The 21,476-nt window shown below is 50.0% G+C and overlaps 1 protein-coding gene across 4 annotated transcripts in view; it reads left to right on the top strand.

Moving 5' to 3' along the window:
• SF3B3 (splicing factor 3b subunit 3) overlaps nucleotides 1-18,694 on the top strand; it is a 48,822-nt gene extending 30,128 nt beyond the window's left edge. For all 4 annotated transcript variants that reach the window (XM_050922329.1, XM_050922328.1, XM_050922333.1 and 1 more), the window contains exons 17-26: nucleotides 559-713; nucleotides 4,560-4,734; nucleotides 5,741-5,946; nucleotides 7,112-7,268; nucleotides 9,308-9,433; nucleotides 11,959-12,171; nucleotides 13,735-13,833; nucleotides 14,820-14,963; nucleotides 15,713-15,817; nucleotides 17,632-18,694. In XM_050922329.1, coding sequence (XP_050778286.1) covers nucleotides 559-713; nucleotides 4,560-4,734; nucleotides 5,741-5,946; nucleotides 7,112-7,268; nucleotides 9,308-9,433; nucleotides 11,959-12,171; nucleotides 13,735-13,833; nucleotides 14,820-14,963; nucleotides 15,713-15,817; nucleotides 17,632-17,772 — 1,521 coding nt within the window. In that variant the 3' untranslated portion in view covers nucleotides 17,773-18,694. The remainder of the gene's footprint in view (nucleotides 1-558; nucleotides 714-4,559; nucleotides 4,735-5,740; nucleotides 5,947-7,111; nucleotides 7,269-9,307; nucleotides 9,434-11,958; nucleotides 12,172-13,734; nucleotides 13,834-14,819; nucleotides 14,964-15,712; nucleotides 15,818-17,631) is intronic.
• Nucleotides 18,695-21,476: the final 2,782 nt, after the last annotated feature.

Raw genomic sequence — 21,476 nt, 5'->3', positions numbered from 1 at the left:
AGGTTGTGGTACATTGGGTAAGTCTCATCTTACTGTACACAGTCCCCTCATTTGTAAAATGGAAGCCATTTGTTTGCTTTCTGCATGCCGCTTAGCTCCGTTTATGTTTCTAATCAGTGTCACTTTTCATGCACTAGCACAATACTGTAATGTTCAGGCTGCAGCATGACAGGGAATGTTTGTTTAAAGAAACCTTCTTCCTTTGAAAAACAAAGTCGTTTAAAAAGAAAAGCCATGAAAGCATTTCTGTTGATACTGGCTTTTGTAGAGAAAACTGAATTTTCCAAAACTCAGTTTGGGACCCGGTTGCCATGATACCATTCTTGTAATCAGTGACGTCTGAACCATGAGTTTGCTCCCTTGGAAGTTGCTCCTTAGAGGGGGAGTGGTTTTGAAGTCAGTCTCTGGGCAGAGTGAAATTATGCCCACAGTGATTGATTAGATTTTCCAGTGACTAAGAGTGTATGTGCTGGAATGTGCATGCTGTTTAATGCTGCCGGCAGTTAACTTGCCCCTCAAGTCCAGATTGGTGAATTTACTGTCTCTCTTCCTCCCCAGGTGCTGGCCATGTCCAGTCGCTCATGGCTGAGTTATTCTTATCAGTCCCGCTTTCATCTAACCCCCCTGTCCTATGAGACTCTAGAGTTTGCATCTGGCTTTGCTTCCGAGCAGTGTCCAGAAGGCATTGTTGCTATCTCCACAAACACATTGAGGTAAGGTTAATGAAACTGTCATGCTTCTGAACCAGGGGGCGCTGGTAGCTCTCAGGAGGGAGGAGAGGGCTGTAGAGACGTTTCAGTTTATTGGGGTCTCCTGGTATGATGCCTGGATAAAGAAAGTTTTTAAACATCACCTGCCTCTCCCTGAAACCACTCTTTCACTGCAGACATATTTGTTCATATTCAATATCTGGCAGTTTGGCACCAAGCTAATTTATAGTGTGTGGGCGAATTTGCAGTAAATATCCCAGCTTACTGGGCTCAAAAGATCTTTGAACTTTGTCCCCCACTGGGAGATGGTCAGGCACCTTTGAGCACAACCCAGTTGGATGCACAGCTGTTTCAAAGATTTCACCACCCTGTCATTTTTCATCTGTTTCTACCAGTGGATCTGCCGGTCGGCATTACAAGAGGCATTCTGCAGTATACACAGCAGCCCCATTTAGGGTTTCAAGCCATGACTAGAAACCAGTTTTGCTCCAGATGTTCTGTTTTCTTAAATTGTCTAAATGTTGTTAATTCTTTTCCTACCACGATTAATAATCCAAGGTGTTCCCATGGGGCAGGGTTGCTCCTGTTTGTAATAGCTGGGATAGTTTCCAACTTTGGAACTAGCTTACCAATTCATATTCTTATTATATTTTAAAATCCATCGTAACAGTGTCTGTCAGCTGATAGCAAGATGCAGACTCCAGCACTAGGCTCATAAAATGCAACTTGTAGTTAATTTGTAAAAGGAAAATTCTTTATGGTGATTGATGCTTCTGACCTTGAGTTTTTAGGTCATTGAATAAAATGGGGGTCGTTTAAGTGTATTTTGTTCAGTAACAGTCTGACCTTGTTTAAGCTAATAGCCACACTCCCAGTGAAGAAGTTTTGGGGGCAGGAGTATGGAGGAATAGGAAAAGGAGATAACAGCTTCCTTTTGTTCTAGAAGAATCAAGTAGCGCTACCAAGTAACATTGTCTATAATCCTGTTCCTTTCTCCTTACCTACCATATTCAGTTACTGGTTCTCTGTTCAGATTAGATTGTAAGCTCATCAGGGCAGGACATAAGAATACTTAAGTCTGAAAGCACCTTTTATGCTTAAAGTGGTACTATGTTAAGGTGAGGTGGAAGATAACCATATTGGGACAATTATAATCATCAGTTTTATTTACAGAGCAATATTTTGCTAGCAGGGCTGAGTTCTTGTGCAGGTTTCAAAACGTTTGTTCTTAGTGTCCAGCTTGGTCACCTCAAGGTTTTAGAATTGTATACGGTTCTCAAGGTTGGTAGCTGTGTTAGACCAATAGGAACACAGGCAGACTGAGCAATTGGTTTATTTGGACATTCACAAGAATGCACAGCGGAAATGTTTATTACCCGAACTTGTCCCCTGCATACAGCAAGCACTGTGCTTGTATTTCAGCAAGTTGCAGCTGAGAGGCACTATTTGCAATGGTTCTGATTCTCATGCCTCTAAATGAGGGGAGATTACAACACCACTGAGAAATAGGATGCACAGTTGTTGAGTGGGAAAGTACATGATAAACTGGGAATAAGGGAATTTAAATGCATCTGGCCGAGCTGCAGGAGGAGTGACTGAAGGGCACATTGAGTAGCTCTCTTGGATTTCATCACTGGAAATTGCAGTCTGGGATAGCAACATTGTGAAAAGGGCCTGGTGGGGACAGCTGCCCATTCAGTGGAATAGCCATGCTACCCTTTGTAGCAGGGCTGCCAGAGTTTGCTTAGCAGCTTTCAGAGCACTAGGTACGACGGCTTTATTTGGTTCAGTGTTTGGTTTGGGTTTGGCTCATGGTGTGGCTCATTTGTGCATTACGAAAAGGCAGTGAATTAGTAAACGTGAAGGCTGATCTATCCAGCAAGAGCTGTGTGTGGGCTGGCCTCCCTGAGCTAGCATGGATAACAATAGCAGTGAGCGTAGCATGGGCTTTGGAGCAGACTCATGAGCTGAATGCCTGCTCAGGCTCTGCTAGCTTTGTACTACCTGCTTTGAAGCCCGTGCTGTGCTGTCTTTATTGCTACTGTTACGTGGATTCAAGCTAGCTCCAGTAGGCCAGCCCATGCACAGCTTTTGCTATGTAGAAATACCCACAGAATCTAAGCTAGTTACCCTAGCAATGGGGCCCTGGAGACAAGAGTAAATATATGGTGGTATCAGCATTTGGAGTATTTCAGGTCTGGGATCAGGCATCACAGGAGTATTTCAGGTCTGGGATCAGGCATCATAGGAGTATCGTATACAATCCCCTTCTAGCTAGGAGATGACATTTCTAATATGTGCCCAAAAAAATGTCCAACCAAGTGGTCGAAAACACAACCACTGATCCACAATGATAGTGCAAAGCAGGGTTGGCTTTTTTATTTTATAGGCCTCTGTTTAGAAAATGCAAATCCACTTCTAGCTGACTACTGTGATTTTGTTCTGAGCCATTGTTTGCCCTGGCCAGCGCCAAACATTTTCTCATGGAATATCTTTCCGCAGTCCCCCATTGCTTGTTCCCAAAATACCTCATTCTGTATGCCACCAGAAAGGTCCATTAGTGGTCCATGAATTGCTGTGCAGCTGGATTTATTTTATAGCAAAAGAAAAGTAATTCAACTACGAACAGATTTAAAAATGACTCTGACTTTTACCAGGAGAGAGACGGAATTAAGTTTTTCTCTGCATGGGGAATTCTGTGGCTGGCCTATTTGGCTATATGCTGTAAAATAACAGGAAAAGGAAGGTGCTTCACGAACTGAGAAGAGTGCTCTGTAGGAAAATGGAGTGAGTTGTTGGTTTGGAAATCAAAGGAATGACCGTGTTTTTTGTATTGCCTGTTCATATCTCAGCCCAGGGTGCGGGGAATAATTAGGAAAATAAGTGAAAATTCAGGAGCCCTGCTTTATGTAACTACAAACAGGCACTTTCTTCTTGTCTTCCTTTTTGGCATATTAAAGCATTCAACGTTTTTTTTAAAGGAATCTTTCTGAAGGGACTCATGGTTATTCTGGCTCCAGATGAGCTGGCATTTGAGCAGGCGAGCTGCAGAAAGACCAGTCATTCAGACACTGATCTTTTTCTTGTCTTGTGACTAACCTGATTTTCATTGGCGAAACTTTTGGGGCCAGCTGTAGCCTCTAAAAAAACATTTGGATTCAGATGCCATATTCACAAGATTCCCCTATTCCTTTTGTCCACCTTTTTCCCTCTCATAAAATATGATTTCTTTTGCATAACCGCACCATTTGCAAAAGGCTGTTGATCACCCACCACTCATTCTGTCATCTCTGGCATAGATATAGCAAGGTCTCATATATAAAACAGGGACTTGGGAGTCATAGGAGACTTGAATTCTGTGCTCAGTTCACCCACTGATGAGCCAGTCACATCCCTTCCCTGTAGTTCACTTTCCAGCCTGGCAGAGTGGGGTCATCAAACCAAATGCATGGTATTAGTATGATCACACTGCACAGTTGGCCTGGTGTCTTGGAGGCAGGAGCATTCACTTTCCTCTGAGGCATAAGATATTTGCTTCTGCCAGGAAACTACTATCCAGTCCATTGCTGATCTCTCACATAGCTCTGATATAGCATCCACTCCAAAAAGCTACAGCGCTATTGAGAGCTCTGTCGGTTTGTGCTCTGAAGAAAAAAAACATTGCTCTGAGGGTTGGGAAAGGGCGATTTGCGCTTTCCCGTCTGGCCTGGGCTGCTCAGAGAACAGCAGCTGACCTGTACATTGATTCATAAGATTAGAGCTGAAGACTGAGCTCCATCCTTGCTGTCTCTGGGGAGTGGCTTGTGTTGGAAGTTGCTAAATGCATGTGGCCTTTCTCTGTCCATGTAGGATTTTGGCATTGGAAAAGCTGGGGGCAGTCTTCAACCAGGTTGCCTTTCCGCTGCAGTACACCCCCAGGAGGTTCGTCATTCACCCTGAGAGCAGCAACCTGATCATCATCGAGACAGACCACAATGCTTACACCGAGGCCACGAAGGCCCAGAGGAAGCAGCAAATGGCTGAGGTAATCAGGACAGCTCATAGTTGCACATGTCCTTCTGGACGCCCTCTCACTTGAGCACTGAGTATCCCCACCTATGTTAACCTCAGGGACTGGAATTCTTTTGCTGGGTGTGAGCACGAAGGGCGGGATGGATGGAATGCAGTGCAGGCCTGTAGGGATGGCAGGAGAGATTGCTCAGAGTCCTGCACTGTGTTCCATGTACAGTTTGGGCTTGGGCTAGTCACTTCACCTCTTTTCCTCAGTCTCCATGTGTACAACGGGTGTATACTTAATGCTCAGCAGGTGACCCTTTGACACTGAATGTTTGAAAATCCACTTGAGCTCCTCTGAAGGAGCCTATATATGGACAAATTGTTCTTTACCGTTTGCTGCAGTTGATTTCTTAATAGCAGCCTCAGACTCCACATTGCCAAATGATTAGTGGTTGGTTTTCTAGTTCAGTTGAGGCGTTTCCACATAATCATAATTTCAGCAGATAAATCGCAGTCCAAGTGCTGCCGTTCACAGCATGCAAGTACCCTAGTGCCTTGACAGACTTTGCAGATCATTTCGCTGAGCAATGATCCTGCTTGTGTATCACATGTTCTGTAGAATTTGTTGTTATTGCTGAGGTTACTTGGAGTTGAATAGATTGTTTTCCTCAAAGATTTCTCTGTGGCATCAGCTGGTGTTTTGGAGGCTGTCTCCCCAGAGCAATGGTCCCCTGGGCAGTGGGAATCAAGGATGCCATACTTTTGAGCTCCATAGCAACAAGCTGTATTGTAGCAAGGCGAGCGGCATTGTGGCCTTGTAGGTGTTGAGCTCTTGGCTCTCTGGCTTTGTAAAACAGAGGCTTTAACGTTCACTTGGCTTTCATATTGGTAGCACTTTGCTTTGGGGATCGCTCAACATTGAAGCTCATCTTCTAAATCACCACCATGCCAAGGAGCTTGGGTATCACCCTGTCTTGAAACGAATCCCCTCTTGTGCTGAGTTCTTTCTCTTCCTGCTGTAATGTGTGCTGCAGGAAATGGTGGAGGCTGCAGGTGAGGACGAGAGGGAACTGGCCGCAGAGATGGCAGCCGCCTTTCTGAATGAGAACCTTCCCGAGTCCATCTTCGGGGCCCCCAAGGCAGGCAATGGCCAGTGGGCCTCTGTTGTCCGAGTGATGAACCCCATCCAGGGCAATACTTTAGATCTGGTCCAACTAGAGCAGAACGAAGCTGCCTTCAGGTAAGGAGCAGTGCCAGACACAGTCTCTGGCTGTCATGTGCTTAATACATTGCTGCTTATTTTGCCCAGCCGTCGTTTGAGTTGAAAGGCCATATTGCTGGGATGCTGGGTACCAAACCCCAGTAGACACCTCCCAGCACCCTGAAGCTCTTCTCTTCCCTTCACCCAGCCCAGTCATGCAGGGTGGGCACAGGCACTAGCGCTTAATGCCAGCATGTTCACTGGATCTTTAAACAGGCAGTTGAAGGACAGTAGCTAAAAAGGCCCTATGGGGTGCAGATGATAGGAGCAGTTGTCCTTGTGTTCCCCTCCCTCCCTTAGCATCCTCTCTGCATAGATTAAACTGCCAAGCAATGTTGTGGGTGCATTTAAAAGGGCAGGTACTGTGTATAAGAGAGAAGTCACGTGGGACTGCAGCAAGGAAGATGAGTCAAGCCGACTGACACGGGTCATGTTGTTTAGTTTTACTGGAACTGTCTACATGGGGCATGGGAGAGCAGGGGATGACTTTAGGTGAGGGACTGTACCTGAGCCTGTAACCTGAGCCAGGAAGGGGGGTGGGGTGAGTTAAGACCTTTGCCTGGGAAACTGGACAAAGGGGCGGGGGGAGAGAGCCTGCTGGAGGGGTATTTTTGGGTTCAGTTTTGGGCTGGCTGGGAAGAGGCAGGGATCCCCAAGTCTGGGATCTAAGATCCTTGCCCCCCAGAGGGACCTGGCTGAGAGATTCTGGTTGTACCTACAAGCCCTGCTTGGGACTGTGTTCCTGTCATCTAATAAGCCTTCTGTTTTGCTGGCTGGCTGAAAGTCATGGTAAATCGCTGGAAGTAAGAGGTGCAAGGCCGCAGGGCCCTGACTCCCCCACACTCCTGATACCCTTTCAAAAGAAAAAGCAGCAGCCCAGATTCCCACTTCCTGCCTGGGCACAGGGACTATTCCGTACCCATATTGCTGTCTAAAAATGACTTCTTAGGATGCGTTTTAGGGGGGAAAGCTGAGTGGAGGGGATAGATGAATGAAATCAGCACTGTGAAGTCAGGCTTCCAAAGCTCTAACCCAGCTTTATCATCCATGTGTGATATGCAGCGCCTAGCCCGAGGCAGCTCTGGCTTTGGTTTCTATACTTCGCTCACACTACCCTCTGGGCGCCTGTCTGTGTTTTCCCCAGTGTGGCAGTGTGCCGATTCGCCAACGCCAGTGATGACTGGCATGTGCTGGTGGGAGTGGCCAAGGACCTGATTCTGAATCCCCGGTCGGTGGCTGGTGGGTTTATCTACACATACAAGCTGGTGAATAATGGCGAGAAGCTGGAGTTCTTACACAAGGTGAGCGTGCCCTGCATGGAGTGGGCTGACCTCTCTTGTGCTAACATTGGGGGAGGTACAGGCCAAGAGAGGGGGAAGGGAGCCAGGCAAATCCACATTGGAGCTCACTGAGTGCATGAGAGGCCCAGACAATCTTCAGATGGGTTTGGAAAACTGACCACACTAAACTACAGTTTTGAGTCCCCTTGAGATAATCTTGTTCCAAAGCATATACCAGATAGACTGTGCCAGCTGCCAGTTCCACATTCCCTCGTGGCTACTGCCAGTATGGGTAAATGGGCAAGCCCTGAGCTGTGCCAGGCAGGTGATAGTCAATGCAGATGCAGGAACTTTGCACAACTGGCAGTAGCTGCAAATCTCACTACTCATTTTCCAGGGCACCTCACTGACACTAGTTGGGCTCTGGCCAAGTGACTAGATATTTGGGGAGACTGTAGGCTAACCATAATTTTTCTCCTGCTCAGAAAACTTCGAAGTAGGGAGAAGCCTGTCTGCTTTCCAGGAGGAACTGGCAAGAAAATTCTGTATTCAGAGTTACTGTCTCTCTAGCTGCTTCTTTGGCCCCAACCCCATAGTCTCAGCCCCTCACAAATTATGAGCATGTTTATTCTCGCAGCCCCCGTAGGCCATAGGGAAGGATTATCCCCAGTAACAGGTGGAGATCTGAGACCCAGAGAAATTCACTTGCCCAAGGTCACCTGGGAAGTCTGTGATAGAGCTGGAAATTGACCCTGGGTCTCCTGAAGCCAGGCCAGTGCCATATCTGCATTGCCATGCAGTGGACTGACAGGTAAGGACTCTGTTCCCACTCCTGAGAAAAGTTAGTGAAGTCAGAGTGGGGAAATGCTGCCATTTTAAAATGCAGTATTTCCACTGTTGAAAAGCTTTCATGGTGGCTATTTCTTTACAAAGCTGACCTGCACTCAGGTCACTTGTCTTGATGATGAAGGTTCCCTGATACCCCGGTTTAGCTAGTATGGGCCTGTGCACCTTCCTTTGCTTACATGCATAAGTGATTTGACCTGCTCATAGTAGCATAGATCACTTGATGGACCTCCAGGGTTTGAACAGTGCCAAGTTCAGAGAAACCTCGGTTCTCCTCCCCATGCATCCCCAGCATGGTTGAGAAATGGGCAGGGAATGAGGAAGTGCTGAAGAATGTGGTGCCTTTCTTCTTTCTTCCCACATTTCCAAGTTCATCAAGAGGGTTCTGTCCTGGGCGAGGGCCACTATGATGCCTTTTAATGACCACCATGTAGCTTACAGAACTAGCTGGGTGAACTGGCTTTTGTTAGCCGGTGTGACCAAACCTGGAAAAATGTGCCGATGACTGTCAGCACCAAAAACGCCAGTGGAATTAATTTTTTCCATTGTGATCGCTGACGTGTCCTTTTGGATTAACAAGAACATGGCATTATCCTTAGGAAAATTTGCCTGCATTAGAGCTGCCAAGGACGTCTTGAGATCTTTCAGATTTAATATCTTCTCCACTGGCTGGTCCAGAACTCTTATTGTAAGCACTGAATTGGATCGAGACTCCTGAGACTGGATTGCTGATTGTAATCTGAACTGGATTTAGCAAAAAGTAAAATCTTGTTCATACTGGGGAAACAGTAAAGCCACTGATTGAGGTGACAGTGCCTTTTCTGCCTTCCTGCATATTCTGCTCAATTGCTCGTAGAATGATCTCCGCACTCAACTCCGTCATTTAAGTGCTATGTCCGATTCAGTGGCTTGGGAGTATTCTTTCCAGGATTGCATAAGCACTGATAAAACATGGTGTTCCAGCATATGGTGTACTAGTGGCACGGGAGTTAGGAATTCTGCAGGACACATCAAGGACTCTGATTAACCATGGCATTGAGAACTCCATTGCCAGTATCAAGGCTTTAAAGCTTCGACAGAACCACTGGATAAAGTCCATTCTCCAGCTCTGCTGTATTTTCCAGTAAAGGTGCAAGTACAGGCAGTTGTCTTGAGCAGGTTTTGTCTGTCTCACTGGACTTTCTAATGTGCATTCCTTTCACCTCCCTATGTAGACCCCTGTGGAGGAGGTACCTGCAGCCATTGCCCCATTCCAAGGCCGAGTCTTAATTGGAGTTGGAAAACTCTTACGTGTATATGACCTGGGCAAGAAGAAGCTGCTTCGGAAATGTGAGAACAAGGTATTGGCTTTGGTTCTTGATTGGTGCCATTTCTTGGGGTGAGGGATACGAGTAAAGAGTAACACTTGGGGATACATTTTCAAAGCAGGGTTTTAGGTGTGGTACATTCTGTGTGTGTGTGTGTGTGTTTGTTTGTCCTTTATAAACTCCACATCGGAGGACCTCATCCAAAGTTCTGGGTGCCCTGTGCATACACCTCAAAACAGAATAACCTAGGAAATACCAAGTAAAAATCAACCACAGCAGCAACTGCTTCTCTCCCATGCCACATCTATCATTTGATCACCAGTCATGTGAGCAACATACCTTAAAACTCCACCATGCTTTGCTTCTAGACAGAAATGTCAGTGAGTTTTTCACACACTTGTTCTAATGAAATGCACAGTCCCTCCAGTACTGCTGTGTCATATGTGGGTCATCTCTCCTCTAAATACAAGTTGAGGGTCTGATAGCATTTCCCATTTGACTATATGGGAGACACTTTCCCCTCTTATACTAGGGGACAGTAGATTCTGCCAACAGCCCAGCAAGTGGAGCGATGAGGCTCTGGAGTACCATTTGATCTGGACACACTGGAGAGCTAAAGTGGGCAGCTGTTAAAAGCTTCACTCATTTACAGCCACAGAAGGTGCTGTGTGCCAGGACAGAAGTCAAAGGCTGTGTCTACACTGCACACTAAGCCCACGTCTGTGGGACCTTTGCTTGTGGACTCGGAGTTTCCAAGTCTGCACTTGAGTATCCACACTGTGTTGTAAACCTGGCTTATTTTGTATTTGTACATTAAATAATACGAAAACAATTGTTGAACCTGGGTGTCTCAGCCATGCTGATGGGTGTGTACTGCACTACGCAGACTTTTTGGCTCAGGCCTGCGGCTTGAGCTGCATCCACACTGCAAAATGAGAGGCCTTGGACCCAAGTCTCAGTGGACCTGGGCTCTGAGCCACCCTCGTAGCAGTGTCTTAGGCTTATTTTGTATTTGTACATTAAATAATACGAAAAACATCATATTTAATATTACATAATATATGAATCCGTAAGATAAAAAGGGTAATTTTACATGTAAAAGGTATTAATTAAATTATTCGGCAGTTACTCTTTCACCTTACCATGTGAATTTGCTCTTTTTTATCTACCTGTAAGAAAAATTAAGGAATTTTTACAAAATAAATATCATAAACAATTTTCATCTTATGTATTTTTTAAAAGTAAAACATCATTGAACTGCTAGTCCAAATATATTTATTATTCTTACTTTAACACAGAATGAAGCCTGCAGCCCTGGAGTTCTCTGTCCCCGGCAGGCGCGGGGCCGTGGTTTCTCTCTGGCTTAAGCCATGGCCTGGCACTTGCCGGGGACAGAGAATACCAGCATCTGCAGCCCCACAGAAGCCAGAGAGAAGCCACAGCCCCGCACCTGCTAAGGACAGAGAACGCCTGCAGCCCCGGAGTACTCTGTCCCCAGGAGGCATGGGGCCCCGGCTTCTTTCCCCTACTGGGCACTAGGCGGGCCCCACGCCTGCTGGGGACAGAGAACACCGGCGCCTGCAGCCCTGGAGAAGCTGCAGCCCCGCGCCTGCCAGGGACAGAGAACATGGGCACCCGCAGCCCTGGAGAAGCCGCAGCCCCTCGCCTGCCAGGGACAGAGAACACCGGCACCCACAGCCTGCAGCCCCGGAGAAGCCGGAGAAAAGCCGCAGCCCCGCACCTGCCAGGGACAGAGAACACCAACGTCTGCAGCCCCGGAGTTCTCTGTCCCTGGCAGGCACGGGGCCGTGGCTTCTCTCCCTTGCTGGGCATTAGGCAGGTGCACACAAATGCCCTGGCGGGCGCCATGGCACCCACAGGCACCGTGTTGGGGACCACTGCTCTAGGCTTATGATGGGGGGGAGTTGTTCTGCGTGGTTGATACATTAGGCAGCAAAAAAGTAGTTAAAGAAACTACAAAACGCTTTTTCTAGTGCTTTAGCTGGCTGCTTCTCTTCCCATTTCCTTCCCCTACAAGCTGCAGGTCTTAGGCCAGCCTCTGGCCTAAGAAACCCACAGGGTAAAAAGGAAACATGGAGAGGACAGATTTTGCTTAGGTTTTGGCTCCCATCACAACTTGCAAAGTTTTCTTCCCAGATGCTTCGTGACCGGAGCTGTGAAGGGGCATTGCCTGGCCTGCAGGTCAGGGGGCATTGTCCACACATCTGTAGATGTAGAGTTGGGATCTTTGCTCCTACACATAGCCCGGTCAGACTACTACTGCTCCAGACAGGATTATTTATGGGCTCAAGAACTGTGCACAGTGGCCACTGTAGTTCAGGTGTGCACCAACACCACTTCCACTGTCCGTGTTCTGGAGCCATGGTGGGTTGGAATTGCAGCTGTGGGGTCAGAGCCAGGGTGTAACATTGGGGACTAATTGATGGAGCAAGGAAGACAAGGCATTTAAAATTAATTGAGTCGGGTGGATTTCCTGAGTAAGCCCATTTGAGTTCTTTATCAGGGCAACTTAACTGTTGTAATTCTCTTTCTAAAAGCACATTGCCAACTACATCTCGGGCATCCAAACCATCGGGCACAGAGTGATCGTCTCGGACGTCCAGGAGAGCTTCATTTGGGTGCGCTACAAGAGGAATGAGAACCAGCTGATCATCTTTGCCGATGACACCTACCCCCGCTGGGTCACCACCGCCACCCTCCTTGACTATGACACTGTGGCCGGAGCAGACAAGTTTGGCAACATCTGTGTGGTGAGTACATGTGTCTGGACCGTCAGGACACCCCAGAGACCGCAAGTACTCGCTGGGTACAGCCACGTGTGTCTACAGAAATGAGAAAATGTATGTTAGAGCCAACGCCCTATCGCCAATGTTCGCTTGTTACAAGTGCCCGTGGGACAGTTATTCGTCAGTGAGACAGCTGGCTGTTGTACTTTCTCAGCGTGTTATTCAGAGCAAACAAGTTAAAGCATTGGTATCAGAAACCGCCATCCTCAAAAGTTCACTGAACTTACTTAACAATAAAAACTTTCAGGGCAGATGTGCTCTTGACCTTTGGTAGCCGCTACCCATTCTCTGATGCTTTCGTCAAGAGCAAGGGTATTTATCTTTTGTATTGGCCAAATCCCAGCGCTGGTGTTAGCTCTGCCTCCAGAAGTTCCCTGTGCAGTTTGGGTTGGTTACAGAATTCCATGCTGCTTCCTGACCTGTTCTGTCCTCCACTGGGGGCTGGATTTCAGTGGTATATGGACTGCGTCCCCCGATGGTAGTCCGACCAGTTTCTAAAGTACACAAGGTGGGGGTTTCGAAGCCTGAGTTCTAGACGTGTCTAATGTTACTCAGCTGGCATTTGGCTGAGGCACAAGCCAGTCCTTGTCTGTCGTTATGCCCCAGCTTCCGTCAGGCTGGTCTGGCACAAATTAGCTTCGCCTTTATGAACACGCTCTGTGAATGCCGGTTCCAAGGCAACCAGAGACCCGTGCCATGTGGCCAAGTTCCGCCCTGGTGACTTAGCACTTAATTATCGTGAGTTTTACTTTATTTCCCCGTATGCTGTGGGTGCTGTGTCCTGTGTTCCTACTCTCTGCACTGATGCATACATGCTTTCCTTTATATCCTGACTCTGGCCACTTTCTGGACTTGACAGTATAAAATGGTGCATGCTGTTATTTATTCTTTAATTACACTGGTGCTAAGAGATGCATTTAGTTTAAGGTGAGGATAAACCTCCAGGATGCCCTCTTTGGCGAAGGAGCTGCATTACTAGTCACCTTTCTGCCTTCTTGTTCCTGTACAGCCAGTTAACACTGGGCTGGTCTACTCTAGGAAGGTAGGTTGGCTTAACTATGTCACTCAGGGCTGTGAAAAATGTCTTGCCCTGTGCAACGTAACAAAGCCAGCCTAAACCCCAGTGTCGACACCGCCAGGTCAACGGAAGAATTCATCCGTCACCCTGGCTACTGCCTCTCGGAGAGGTGGATTCGCTGCACAGATGGAAAACCCTCTTCTGTTGCTGTAGTAAGTGCCCACGCTACAGGGCCACAGCTGGTGTAGCCAGGCCCACTGCTGTGAATGACAAGAGATGGGTCATTCCAGTGGCCTACGGATTTCCCCAAACACTCAAGCGTCCAGCGTTCCTAGTGCCCCACACACATGCCAGCGAGGGTCTATGTTGCATTCCCAGCAGATCAGGGTATTTGCTGTAATGCAAACTAAATGCCCCAGTGTCCATGGCAGATGGCAGTGTCCATCTCTTGTCGGTATGGTGCTGGCAACAGACCAGCATGCTGACTGTGTCCTGCTTTGTCAATACAGGTGAGGCTGCCTCCCAACACAAATGATGAGGTAGACGAGGATCCGACAGGCAACAAGGCTTTGTGGGACAGAGGGCTTCTCAATGGAGCGTCGCAGAAGGTAACCTTGGGGTGGAGGGAGGAGGCAATCAGCTCCTCTGTGAAGCTGTGCAGAGTGAATGCGAGTGCATGTTGCGGGAGATGAATCCTGCCGGGTAAGGGTCTGTAACGAGAATGGCCACAGCCAAGCACCGTCCAGTTCTGAGCGCGCTGGCGAACACCTACAGAGAAGTGAGTTTCTCTGGGAGTAGGGCAAGGACCTGCAGGTTACATTTCTCCTTCACTCCTCTGCCTTCTTACCAGCCACATCCATGTGTGTGAAGAGCTCTAAGCCATTGGGTAAAGCGCTGTATTTTGCCGCACGCTGTTCAGTGGAAGAGCTTGTTCCATTCCCCTCTCCTGCTCCTGCTGGTAGAGCCGTGCAAATCCGCGGGTATCCGCCTTATATGTGTGGACTGTTGACATGGGTACAAATTCTGGATCTGAACAGAGCTCTGATGGTAAGATTGGGCAGGCAGTTGTGCGGAACTGCGGCGCGGATCCTCCACCTGCCCTGGGCAGAGGGCCTGGGGGTAGGGACAGGGGCCGGGGGCTGCTCGGGCCCCATGCCCAGGGCAGGTGGAGGGTCCGCCAGTGGCCAGCTGCGGCTCTGAGCTGCCTCCTCCCCAGCCAGAGCTGGGTTGGGGAGAGCCGTGCTGGCAGCTGTGGGGAGCCTGGGTCCCTCCAGCTGCCCTGGGTGAGGAGCTGGGACACTGGGAGAGGGGCTGCTCAGGCCCCCCGCCCAGGGCAGGTGTAGGGTCTGCCGCAGCTCTCCACAGCTGCCAGCACATCTCTCCCCAACCGGGCTCCAGAGTGGGGGCGGGGGTGCCGCCTCGGAGTCTCAGTCGAGCCCCTGGTTTAGAGCCCTGCAAATCTGCAGATTTTACTGCTCAGATGCAGATACACATTTGTGTATCCATGCCGGGCGCTACCTGCTGACCCCTTTTGTGAGTACATCTGTTGTGGATGAACTCCAGAGGAGAACACTGACCCGGGACTTGTTTGCAGGCTGAGGTGATTATGAATTACCACGTGGGAGAGACGGTGCTGTCGTTACAGAAGACCACACTGATTCCAGGAGGGTCTGAGTCTCTCGTGTATACCACCTTGTCAGGGGGCATTGGTATCCTGGTCCCTTTCACGTCCCACGAGGTAAGAGCCATCCTGCTGCAGAAGCACGGCGTGACTGCCCAAGCACGCCCAGCTCCTGTGTCAGCATCCTCTGTTGGCTTGTGTGCAGTATGTGAAAGTCAAGTGTGCAACAAAGCTCCTGCCAAAGGGAGCCGGTGAGATCAGGGCATATGGAAGGAGGGTGGGAAGAGACAGAGCCCACTAACCGGTCTTCCCTGTGACTGCTTCTTTAGCAAAGCACCTGTGATTCATTCCTGTCTGGGATGGATTTAAACAGTGGTGCACATGTTAAAGGGTTGGCTAAAGTGTGGCCCACTGAGTTATATGGCTTGGGACAACCTGAAGCCCTATATGTTAAGAGGAACGTGCAGCTTGTAGCAGCTGGCTCCAGTGCTCAAAGCTGCATCTTGATTCAAGCACAGGCTGCTGGAGCAGTGCATGCTGGGAGCTGTACTGCTTTGGCCACACTGCCATCCTACACGTGTGAGCAGCTGCCACTTGTTTGGATTTATGCAAGTTTGGGGAGCCCATTGTGTTCACGGCAGGCTGGTAGCATGGCCCTGAGTGGGCTGGTTTTGGATCCTTCAGTCCCAGTGGAAAAAAGAATCAGTGCCTGGAAGTGGTGGGGGGCCCCTTTGTGGCCAGGAATTAACTGCGCTGTGCAGGGCACAGGCTGCTAATGGAGTGTTGCCATGTCCTGATGTTACTCCAACCTCACATGGGTGAGAGGAGCAAATTGTTCTACCTCTCAACTACTTCTGTCCCTTCAGGATCATGACTTCTTCCAGCACGTGGAGATGCATCTGAGGTCGGAGCATCCCCCTCTGTGTGGACGGGACCACTTGAGCTTCCGCTCCTACTACTTCCCAGTCAAGGTAGGTCAGGGGTCTAGCTCCGCCAGGGCAGCGGTATTCAAGGTTGGCAGGTCTGACACCGGACACGTTAACTGTTCCAATATTACATGCAAGCGTGTCATGGAATAACAGGCCCACAACTCCCTCCAGGGAGCTTGTGAAAGCATAAACTATGAGAGCAAAGCTGATGTCAGCAGAGCCACTGTTGAATGGCGCAATACAGAATACTCCCAGTTATACGAGTAGTGTGGGGATGTGGATTTTATTCAAATAATGGAGAGTTGTTCAGATAATCAAGAAGGCAGGCAGCATTCACCATTGGGGCCCCTTGTGGCTGGGGGCTCCTCGTAGCCGGTCCTGGGGTCTCGCTTTGCCTCATTCACTCCCTCCCAAGACTGCGGGGCTGCAGAGGGCTCCCTGCACTGGGCGCAGGGTCTGGGACACCCCATCCCTGCAGGCTCAAGGTGTGGACGGGGAGGCTGCGGTCCCGGCAGGGCAGAGCAGAGACCCCACCCCAGCCAGGACTGCAGCCTTCCCTGCACCTTGTGCCTGCAGGGATCACGTGTCCCCAGCCCGGCAGCAGCACAGTGAGCCTGCTGTCATGGCCCCACTCACTCTCACTCCCATGACATAGGAGCTGCAGAGGGCTCCCTGCACGGCCGTAGGAGCCATTCAGCAGCAGTGGGGCATCCCTTCTTGTCCTTCTCATAGTTCTGGCCGTGAGTCTGTGCTCTGTTAGCCGAACCAAACCCCTAGTCTCCAGCATGAGCCATGTATCTCATGATGTGGGACAAAGAAGAGATTTGGGTAATGCAGAGGTTTGGCTAACAGGGTTTCAGATAAATGGGAGTGTCCTGTAATACCTGGCTTTTGTCTAGTGCTTTTCATCCATAGATCTCAAAGCGCTTTGCAGAGGAGATCAATGTCATTACAGCTGGGAAAGCAGAGGCACAGAGTGGTGCAGTGATTTGCCCAAGGTCACCCAGCAGGCCAGTGGTGGAGCCGGGAACAGAACCCAAGTCTCCTGAGTGCCAGCCCAGTGCTCTCTCCACTAGGTGACACTGCTGTCCACCCCAGAGCCTCATATTAACAATCAGGAAGATTTTAAAAGTAGGCCGTGGCGCAGAGTGTTGGATCTACACCCTGCACAGGTGCCTGCCTGTTGCACCCTCCCCCGGTCCGGCTTTGTCCACCACCCTTTGGCGCCTGCATGGCTTTGCCTGGCTGTTCTGGCCGTCGTATTAGCTGTGAGCAGTCACTGTGCCACATACCCAAGACTTCCACAAAGCATTTTTACAGCTTGCAGGATGTTTATCGCTGCAGCTCTTGTAGTGTCCCTGGAGCTGTTAAGAGGGCATATAAGCAGATACATGTTCCAGCTACTGAGGAATTGCCCAGAGATGAGTCAGACTTATTATTGATGGCCCTGGGGCTGAGTCACAAGACCTCAGAGACCTTTGAAACCTGACTGGAGACTTTCCCCTTCACCGATCCCTCACTCAGAATCTTCTCCTTCAGCCCCCTCCAGCACACACCATCTAGGGACCCCGTGCCAGCCAGGACTTGTTGGCTGAAGCAAGATCAGCCTTGTCCTTCCCTCAAGTGGTCTGGGTTTGCTGAGGCTCTTGTTGTTAATTAGTTTGACTCCAGCTGCTCTTCTCCAGCAGATGAGGTTACTGAGCGTGGTCCTGTTTCCAAAGCGGGATTAAGAAACTCCTGGCAGAGCTATTTACGGTGCTGCCCTTTTGTCCCTTTCATCTGTTCTAACTAAGTGGCGTTGGGGCCGAGCCCGTTTGATGCCCAGATTCTAACGTGTTCCCGTGTCCTCTTGCTAGAACGTGATTGACGGGGACCTTTGTGAACAGTTCAACTCCATGGAACCCAACAAACAGAAGAATGTCTCAGAAGAGCTGGACAGGACCCCCCCTGAGGTGTCCAAGAAGCTGGAGGATATCCGCACACGCTACGCCTTCTGAGCAGCAGAGCCCTTCCTGGGACAGCCAAGGATGCTGCTCCCAGACGGGTTGGAAGGAGAATGTGTGCTTTTTTCCCCCACTTTTAACTTCCGTTTGCTCGTCTTGCTCTGCCCCCTGGGGCTAGGTTTGTAAACTTAGAATCCAAAGTCACGAGCATTTCCCATAAACTCGGTACCAGCAGCTGGGCTTTCCAGCATGGCACGGTGCTGCTGGAGGCTTGGACACCCTGTGAACCCCTCTAGTGATCGTAACTGCCTGCGAGAAGAGCAGGAAAGCTCTCCAGGCCTTCCCTCCATCCCCGGGGTCAGAGGCACATGGCTGTCAGTTGTCCCTGCCTTGCTGCCCTCTCTCTTTGTCTAAGACCAGAGCCTGAACCCATTTTCTGAGGCCCATTGGGGCTAGACCCCGAATGGCCTCATGAAGCGAGCTGGGCAGGGCCGTGCTTGGCAGAGCCCTCTCCCCACTGATGGCAGCTGGGCCAGGAGTGCTCAGACGGGGGTCTGGAGATGCCCAGCCCTTTGGTGGGCTGTAACAGCTGGGGTGTGACTCTGAGATGCTGCAGGGGTAATTGAAATAGCCCTGCCCCCCCACGCACACACCCTGTGTTAGGGGTTGGGGTCCCCCGAGCCCCATGGCCAGTGTGGAAGTCCCAGCACATGAAGCTCTGCAGGGGGGACAGCGCCGCACATGCCTTGAACCCCCATTGGCAAGGCTGGGGCCAGCCTGGATTCCCGCCCTCTTCGTTTTTAACTGTTTTCCCTGTAAATATAGTTTTGTACAATGTTGACTCTGGTAGGGCGTGGGCAGAGGTTGAGCTGGGACTAGATTTGTTTTGTAACGGCTTTTGCACGAGCGGTGCCCTGTCTCTGTGCTGTGATTGGGATCAGCACAGAAAGAATAAAAAAGCTGGTTTTTAAATTGATTTGAGTGCTGACCATCTCTGGTCTTTACTCCCAAACAGTGTCTCTCTGCGGGGGGCCAGGCCCAGGACAGGCCAAAGGGTCATTGAGCATGGGGAATGCTGCGTGTCCTAGATCCACCTCCCCTACACTTGAAAGCCAGCCACCCTGCCTGCTTCTCCTTTGGCCCTGATTTAGCTGGTAACGGGCCACTTGCATCCACAGGGCTGCAGGTTCAGGCAGTTGGCCACCAGCCTATGCTTTTCCTCCTACGGTGCCACAATCCCCAGCCTTCTGGCGAGGGAGCGCGGGAGCTACCAACAAGGATCTGGGGCGGATGTCAGCAAATGCTTGTGAAATAGCAGAAATGAGTAGGGGAAAGGTGAGAGAACGGACTGGAGATATGAGACAGGCTGCCTCCCATCTGCTTGCTGATTGGTTGTGCTGGTTTGTCAATAGAGCTAAACACCATGTGTAGGGTCCCTCCCGGGCTCCTTTTCGCGCTTTGTTTTGTAAGCTGCCTTGCTCTGGAGCCGGCTGCCGGGTGTGGAGTTAGATGCCGCCCAGGATTTACAAATAAAGTTTTGCTGAAGCACAGCTTCTGCTCCCTGGTTTCCACTCCAGCTTTGGAGGGCTAAAGCAGAGGCCAGCTGTGCAGCAGAGCCCTAGTCAGCCATCAGCATGGATCTGATTTTGTCACAGTAAAACTAGGCAGAGTTCACAGAACGGTCACATTAAAATTATACAACATTAGGGTGTGGTCGTGGCAATGGTGTAACAGTTTAGCAGTGAAGTATTGCAGCGTGACGCGGAGGCGTTAACAGTGACCCACAGGCTGCGTGACCCTCTGAGGGAGTCACGGGGTGAAGGGGGCATTCCCTTCCCGAGCCCCCCTTAGAATCCCGAACTCATGGACATCTCTTAAAATCATGGAATCTGTGACGGAATCATAGCCTTAGCCATCAGTAGCGGATGTACGGATCTGCATCTCGGGTATTGATGCAGTATTGTGACCGGGAACGCTCTCTCTGCAGCACTTCAGCAGACTTTAAGATTCCCCAGACTATTTCCTGATCTGTAATGCAGAGTCAGAAAGATGATTAGTGAATATGGCACTAGACTAACATTTTGAGTTTGATTCTTTCATCACCTTGGGCAAGTCACAATCCATTTTATGCCCCAGCCCTCTACCTGCTAAAGAGGGGTAATACTTCTGGCCTCACTGGGGCGTAGCGAGGATGAACTGGTCACGGTTGGGAGGTGCTCAGTTGCTCTGGTGGTGAGTACCAAGGTAGATCACCCCTCTTGTGCCCCTTCAGTTTTCCTGATTTCTTCATTCCATTTCCCAGATTTCCCTATTGGCAAGCCAGGGGGAAGCGCAGGCTCAAGGCTGAGAGGTAAATGCTTTGCTCTGCTTCAGAACTGAGCAACAGCTTCTTCCAGCCGGCTCAGGTTTGCTGCTGACATTGACGCTAGGCTCTTGGCCAGGGCCGCAAGAACTTTGTTCTGTGCTACAGATGTTCTTTATCACAGTAGCCAATCCCTCCCACTCTTGTTGGCCCAGGCGAAGGGCATGGGAGTCGAGTCCATAAAATGAGAGGACAAAGCTGTGGCTAGTGACACGATACCCTGACCTCTGCACTTTGGAGTGGGCCCTCGGTTCAATTGCTCTGCACAGGAATTGAAAGCATGGCTGCTAGGGCCTGTCTCACCTTGGCTGCTGAGGCCTATCTCACCTTGGCTGTGGGACTTGCTTGGCCACAGCTCCATTAGGCTACCATCTGAACATGGACCGTTTGACAATATTGCTTCCAGGGGTTCTCATGTTTTTCTGTGGGCTCTGTGTATGAGATGGCTGCTGCTGCCACGCCCCTGCAGTTGGAAGCAGGCTCAGTGCTCCTGGGTAATGGGAAGCGGTTTGAGAGGGACATCAGGGTCTGGCATGAGGACATTTGGAGGCTGGGATGGAGCAGAGATAGGCAGCTGTTCTGATTTCCTTGGGATGCCTTTTGGCCAGAAGGATTCCTGTAGGATCGCTGCAGCCCCAGGGCTTGAATGTTGCTTATCTTTCAGAATTGGATGTGGAGAGCGGTCAGACCTCTGGCTGCGGCACTGCAATCGGTCTGTTTCCTCACCCCTCCCCCAGCCTTAGGATTCTCCTCTGAGGAGCATTGGTCTGAACTCCTGTCAGGGCTCGGTAATTGCCTCTTCTCTACAAGCCGGTGGTGATTCTGGGGCCGAGAGCACCCTTGGTAGGTAGAAATTACAGCTTGCGCTGAAGGATCCCCCAAACTAGACGTGCAGCACTGCTGAAATTCAGCCGTTGCCCAGGCAGAGGATTGGAGGGTAGCATCCAACCAGCCTTTTCAACAAACGCAAGGCCCAGGCAATGAGACAAACCCCCTTCTTCACACTGGCACCCCCAGTTGCCTCCTCCCCTTGACTATAAACAAAAATCCATATCAAATCCACCACAACAAACATGAGTGATGGACCAGGAGCCAGAGGGCCCATGCTCCATCTGCACTCCCCTGGGGGAGCTGCCATGAGGAGAGACAGGAAACTACCTCCACTTCTGCCTTAGTGATTCCCAGCAGATCCCTCGCTGTTGTGCTCCTTTGCCTCTGGGACTGGTCTCTGTTCCCAGTGGGGAAGGAAACAGGATGGGTGTGAGGTGCTCTCCTTCCACCCAGCAGAAAGCACATGGAATAAACGAACTGCTCAGCCAATCTCCCCGAGGATTGGCTGGGGAGAGAACACATCACAAGAGCGATGCTGTTGCTGGAAGGCTCTGGGACGTCACAG

Source organism: Gopherus flavomarginatus, chromosome 14 (assembly GCF_025201925.1).
Source record: "Gopherus flavomarginatus isolate rGopFla2 chromosome 14, rGopFla2.mat.asm, whole genome shotgun sequence".
NCBI classification, from domain to species: domain Eukaryota; kingdom Metazoa; phylum Chordata; order Testudines; family Testudinidae; genus Gopherus; species Gopherus flavomarginatus.
The sequence above is the reverse complement of the archived record's forward strand: the minus strand, read 5'-3'. Positions and strand labels throughout refer to the sequence as shown.